General features: G+C 62.9%; 1 protein-coding gene across 3 annotated transcripts in view; it reads right to left on the bottom strand.

The window, feature by feature from the left end:
* Positions 1–617: 617 nt before the first annotated feature.
* The window catches only part of LOC101660794 (SAP30 binding protein), a 28782-nt gene continuing 23399 nt past the window's right edge, over positions 618–6000 (bottom strand). For 2 of the 3 annotated variants that reach the window (XM_045299873.1, XM_045299874.1), the window contains 8 exons: positions 5130–5218; positions 3243–3334; positions 2923–2983; positions 2596–2647; positions 2136–2194; positions 1428–1508; positions 1083–1167; positions 618–1000 (listed from right to left, as the gene is read on the bottom strand). In XM_045299873.1, the coding sequence (XP_045155808.1) occupies positions 819–1000; positions 1083–1167; positions 1428–1508; positions 2136–2194; positions 2596–2647; positions 2923–2983; positions 3243–3334; positions 5130–5218 (701 nt within the window). In that variant the 3' untranslated portion in view covers positions 618–818. The remainder of the gene's footprint in view (positions 1001–1082; positions 1168–1427; positions 1509–2135; positions 2195–2595; positions 2648–2922; positions 2984–3242; positions 3335–5129; positions 5219–6000) is intronic. The other variant, XM_004709141.3, reaches the window with a different exon arrangement.

Raw genomic sequence — 6000 nt, 5'->3', positions numbered from 1 at the left:
CACGTGTCACTGAGCTTCACTTTCGGAACCTCAGGCCTGACCTGCCCAGAGAATCCCCCTGCTCCTCACAGTCCCACTTCCACCTCGGACACGTGGCCCTTCCTCCGATGGGATGGGAAGGAGATAAACGAGCCCCCTGGGGACTCTGCAGGCGGCTGGGAGGGAAGCCAGCTTTGGCCCCGGTTGGCGGCTGGCAGCTGGCGGCTGAGCAGGCTGCATGGGCTGCTGTGGGGCAGAGATAACGGGGAGGAAGGGTGGGGTGGCAGGGGCTCCCAGAGGGGTTTGCACATAAACAATGAGCTGCGGCCTGGCCAGCGGAGGTGATTCATGTCCCCACTGCTCCGAGCCAGCTGGCCGCACACTGGCACCGAGGGCTGGGCAACCTGGCTCCCCATCTTTCTGTAGACCAGCTGACCTCAAACACGGTATATTTTGAGACCGGAGCAAGCTGGGTTTGGAGTGGTACATAGACGGCTTTTACCCTACTGCCCGGGGTGGCCCACCCGGGCCCTGGGAATGCCAGGGCAGCTTCTCGGGGTACCCTCACTGATGAGCAGCGCCTCAGGGGTCAGTCTCCCCGTTTCTGCTGCAACCCACACAGTGCAGTGCGCGCGCACTCAGAGGGCAGCATGTTTAATTGGGAGAAGCCCGCACAGGTGCAGTCTCTAGGCAGCTGGGCAGCCAGCCCTGCCTGGGCTCTTCCTGGGGGGTGGCCGGGGCGCGCAGGCCCCAGCTCTGCCACACAGTGGGGTCCCGCCACCTCCACCTCCACCCCCAGTGGCAATAGTTTATAAGTCCAGTAGGGGTCTCTCCGCTGGTCACTGCTTGGCCTTCTTCACGATGGTGCCCACCGCGGAGATGACGGTGGTCTTGGAACCGCTGGCGCTGGTGGTCACTGTGACGACGGCGGGCAGGGTGGCGGTGGTGGTCAGGATGGTGGGCTGGGCGATCGTCGTCACGGGGATGGCCGAGTCCCATTTGCTCTTCCTCTTCTGGGCATCTGGACAGAAAGCCGGGGAGCAGTCAGGACCAAGGGGGGCCAGACCCCTGCCCCGCTCAGCAGCCTGGGGGGGCGCAGTTACCTGCGACGGCCGTGCTGGCAGTGCTGGTGGTGGTGGCCGTGGTGCTGGTAGTGGTGCCCTTCTTGGTGCCCGTCACAAACTCAATCTGGAAGGGGAGGGGCCAGAGTGAGGCCCGGCCGGGGAGGCCGAGACAAAGACAAAGGAGGTATTCATCTCCTCTGCGGTGACCGTCTTGGGGGAGGGAGAGGTGTCTCAGAAGGGCCCGGAGGGGCTCTGCGCTAACTCAAAAAGCTTCCGGGACAGCTCGGCCCCTCCCGGCCTCACCTGCACACGCCCGGCTCCCGTCCCACCCCCCACCCCCCTCACATGCCCAGCACCGTTGGGCCAGGCCCCTCCTTCTCACACCCAGGAGGAGGCGGTGCCCGCCCGCACAGGGGAAGGACAGCTCCGGTCCCCAGGCGCTGCAGACACGTCCCTGCAATAAGCCTGGGGTGTGGAAGGGGGAGGGGAGAGAGAGAAGGGAGATTCAATCAAGGATTCAGAATGAGGGACCAGGTCACCCCCAGCACCAGCTCCCCCACAGCTGCTCGGAGGAGGCCACGGGCCAAAGAGAGGGGGCGGGGGGAGCTGGTAGCCCGAGGGCCTGGCATTCTTGCTCTGTGGACCGGTGGTCCTGGTGCCCAGAGGGTGACCCCTGCCCTCACAGCGGCGTCCATAGCCCCTGAAGGACCAGACCTCCTTGCTTGGGGAGAAGCGGTGCTTTGACTACAGCGAGGGGTGCCTGACGCGCAGAGGCAGGGTACAGAGAGGACTGGGGCAGCTCTGGGCGCCATGGGCATACAGACCAGGGCAGCCCCGAGGATGACACAGCAGTGGAGAAAGGACAGAGGGAAGGGAGGTGGGTGGCAACGCAGCAAACCAGGGCCCAAGAGGCCGCACGGAAGCCCCAGGGAGGCATCTGTTGGCCGAGGCAGGAGGCGGCAGGGCAGCAGCTGGCCCCCGAGTCCACAGGCATCGCCTTGGGGGCAGGGCCAGGGGCCTTCTGGAACCCCCTGGGCTTGGCCAACAGGAAGCCTGGCCTGTCCGACCAGGTGTCTGCCCACCAGCACTCACTTTTGTTCGCTCCTTCTTGGCCTTTTCCAGTTTGTCCATTTCCACCTTCTGGGCTTTGGCTACGAGGACAAGACAAGCTGCGATCAGAGCAGCTCCCCCTCAGGACGGGTCCTCGGACCACCCAAACTCGACTGGGTTCAGGGTGGGCTCTGGTCTGTGTGCTCCCATACAGCCGGGTCTCCCACTCACCCGGACAAGCTGGAATTACGGGTTCTTATGGCAAGTGCTGGCGAGGGGCTCAAATGCAAACAGACACAGCCCCTCCTCAGGCCAATCGGCGGCTGGCTGGAGAACACCTGTGACCCCAGGGCCCTGTGACTGTCCTCCCTGCACCGCTCAGCTGCCTAGCTCCAGACACCAGCTTCAGCTGGGGCCCTCACCCTGCATTTGACACCCCCCTCACTGCCACTATCAAGAGGGTGTGGCCTGTGCCGGACAGGGGTGGGGGGGAGGTGGTTACCTAGTGCCTCATAGTAGGAGTCCTCAGACCAGCCGTGGGGGTCAAACATGTCCTGGAAAAAAGAAGGTTGAAAGCCGGGGTCCGAGCATCCACCCAGAGTGCCTTCCCCTTGAGGTTCCCACCCAAGGGTTTGTCTCAGACTGCCCGGAGAGCCAAGCCCAGGGCCACAGGCAGACCCCTATGTATCAGGGCATGGAACCAGCTGTTGCTGGAACCACTGGATTGTTCCAGAAGAACAAGGCCTCAGGCAGAGGTGGGGTGTGGACTCCCCAGCCAGCAGGCTGCTTCACGAACCCTTCTGGGGACCCTGGGTCACACAGGACACACCTTTGGGTAGTTGGTGCCGAGTTCATCGATTGCACAAAACTGGATCAGCTTCTCGTAGATGCTGGAAGTGAGCACAGGAAGGCTGTGAGCAGGCACCAGGCCCTCGCCCCGCGGGGCCCCACACCCACCACGTCCCCAGAACCACCCTTCGCATACTTCCCGAGGGCAAGGGAGGTCCCTGGCTCAATGGCTGGGGAATAGCCCTTTTGGCCTCAGGTTGGATCTTAGCTGGGCCTCTCTCATCAACCCCTTGGGGGCACCCTAGTCCCCGGTCCAACATCAAAGATGCAAATAGCCCTGTGGGTTCCTGGGAAAGGCACCTGGGGTTCCGAAACTCCTTCTTCCTCTGGATGACGTAGTTCATGTCCATACCCTCCTTGACCTTCCGCTCATATAGCTTCTGGATCTTGTCCTGAGAAGACCAGCACACGGTGCTTACCACGGAGCCCCCGTCTACCCCCACATGCTGTGGAAGTGGGGCTGCAGCTGCCGCACCGGTCTCCAGTCTAAGCTGCGGAGGCCAGCCAGGCGAGGGTCCGCCGCCGCCGCTGGCTTCTCCTGACTCTGCACTGACTGGCCAGCACTGTGAGGGACGCAGACCACAAATTGCACGTGTGGAAGGACGGCGAAGGGGCCAGGGACTTTCATTTACCACACACGGAAAGCCAGGCGGCAAGCACAGAGCAGACAGACAGACAGGCTGCGTGCAGGCGGGCACAGGCATGCAGCAGGAGGAGCCGTCAAGGTCCTCTTGGGATCATGGTGCGGGTGGGGGCTGCATCTTGGAGGAGCGGGCGCACAGAGTATTGCCAGCTGTGTTCACAGGGTCCTGCACGGCAGGGAGGCCCTTACCCCTCCCCTTCTCCCCCACAACCCTGCCAGGCCCTGGGGATAGGCAACAGGGAGCCACTTGGCAGGGTGCCAGGGATGTGTACTGCCCTGGTGCCACAGGCGCCCGAGGCTCTTGGAGATGGTGTCCTTGGCAGATGCACCCGAGCTGCCGAGGGCCATCCCAAAGGCTCTGGAAGCCTCAGGCCTATGACAGCCAGGGCAGAGTTCCCTGAGAGGAAGACCCTGGGTGGTGGGCACCACCCCAGTGGCAGCTACTAACACGGATTCTCCAGAAGGAAAGGCCTGGTAAGAGGCGGCAGGCGGGGCTGGCACTCCCACCTCGGCTTCCAGAAACACCAGGAGCCGCTGCGTCAAACCCCGGGCCCCAGGGAGGTTCAAAACACGCTCCCCAGGGACAAGAGCAGCCCTACTCCCTGTCTTAAGAGGACAGGAGTCTGGGCCACCTGAGGCGAGCCAGGTGTGCTGACTGGCCAGCGTCTCCCAGGTGGCCAAGGAGGAAAATGACTGCTCAGCATTGTCTCCCAACTGGGGAGGGTCTAAAGAGCAGGAGGAATGTTCTTGGCTTGGCAGACTGCTGGGCTGCTCCTTACACGCTGCAGCATGTTGCCTGGCATGGGGGGAGGGGGGGTTGAGTGATGCCACCCCAAGGGGTGTCAGGGGGCTGCCGACTCAGCACAGGGAGGAGCCCTCTGGGGAAGGAAGGGAGCCCAGGCTGCGCCTCGGCCCCCTCCCGGGCCCTGACCTGGGCCCAGCCTGCTGCATTCCTCAGCCCCAGGCCGGTGAGTCACCATCCGCAGGGCGGTGCCAGGGGCACCCAGGAAGTACAGGGGATTAGACTGGGCCCCTACCATGGCTCTGTTGTTAGTCACAAGGTCCCTGACAGGGAGAGGTCCCTCCAGCGAGACCTGGAGCCACGACCCGAGTCTGGAAAGAAGGGGGTGATCCCAGCTGTACCCCACCCTCTGCCAGGGAAGAATCAGTCAATGTGCTCTCTTGGGACTCCCAGCCCCGGGTGCATGTGGAGGCGGCCTGTCAGGCAAGAAGCGAGGCCCTGGCCCTGCAGAAGGAGCACAAGGGTGCTCCATGCACCCAATCTGTTCCTGCACCTCCAGGGAGCTCGTCAGCTCTGTGAGGTTCCCATCGACCTGGCTGGGCTGCCCAGGAAAAGTGGACAGTCGTTTTCTTCAGCCCAGGGGTCTCTGTGAGGACTGAGGTCTCCTGAGGTCAGGACTTGGGGGGCGGCCAGGACGCAGGGCCACCCCCCCTGGGCTGTCTCGTCTGCAGGAGCCGGGGTCCCGTTCCCTGTCCTGCTGGGGAAGTCAGACCTGGCTGTGGCTGCTGGGCCCTGGACCTACCTGTAAGTGGTTTGAACACCTGCCAGGGGGCTCTGGAGGGATCTTGATTTCATCAGGTGACATGTTCCGGACTCTTTCAGAAAACGAGGCTGTGGAGAGAAGGGAGAGCAGCCTGTAGACGAGGGCGGGGACCTGGCTAACCCCATGGTTAGGTTTGGGTCAGGGCTTCTCTGAGAGGCTGTCACTGAGTCAACATCAAATGGGCAGGAGGGACCAGCAGGCGCCTGGGTGGGGGAGAGCAGCTTCGGCAGAGACTGTGTGCCACCAAGCCACTTGAGAGCTAGGGCAACCACGTGCTGCTACAGTGTAGCAACCATCTTGGAAGCGGAGGGAGCTCTGTCTGCAACACCAGCCAGTCCCCACAGTGTAACTGCTCCCTCAGCTCCACTTCAGGCCACCAACGTGCAGTCGTTTCCCTCAGAGCAGGCAGGCCTGCCAGCTCCACCCCATCCCAGGCATCTGCACAAAAGCCGCCCCCCCACCCTCCCAGGACTCGAAATCTCAGAGCGGCTTGGAGCCATCCATCCTTCTCATCCCAGGGAGACCTGCCCAGCCCCCCGCCCCACAAGGTTCTGGAGCTGTGTCTTGCGCATATATGACATTAAAAAACTAATTTAGGGCTTGTCAAACACCCCCCCCCCCAAAAAAAAAGACGCAATCAGCTGGTCTATTGCATTCTTAGGAACAAAAGGCCAGTTTCTGGTGTTTGCCACCACCCACCCAAGCCACTCCCCAGCCCCGCCCCTTCCCGGAGCTGCTGGCCACCCGGGTGCAGGGGGGCTACGAGTGGGGCTCGGCAGGCATCCCTGGACAATGTGCTGTTTGTTGTGAGGCGGTGCATGCTCCCTAGACCTTTCTCAGGAGCAGAGTC

The sequence above is a fragment of the Echinops telfairi genome, unplaced genomic scaffold (genome assembly GCF_000313985.2).
Source record: "Echinops telfairi isolate 266 unplaced genomic scaffold, ASM31398v2 ScPeMD7_7458;HRSCAF=8496, whole genome shotgun sequence".
Lineage (NCBI taxonomy): Eukaryota > Metazoa > Chordata > Mammalia > Afrosoricida > Tenrecidae > Echinops > Echinops telfairi.
This window is presented reverse-complemented; position numbering and strand designations above follow the sequence as displayed.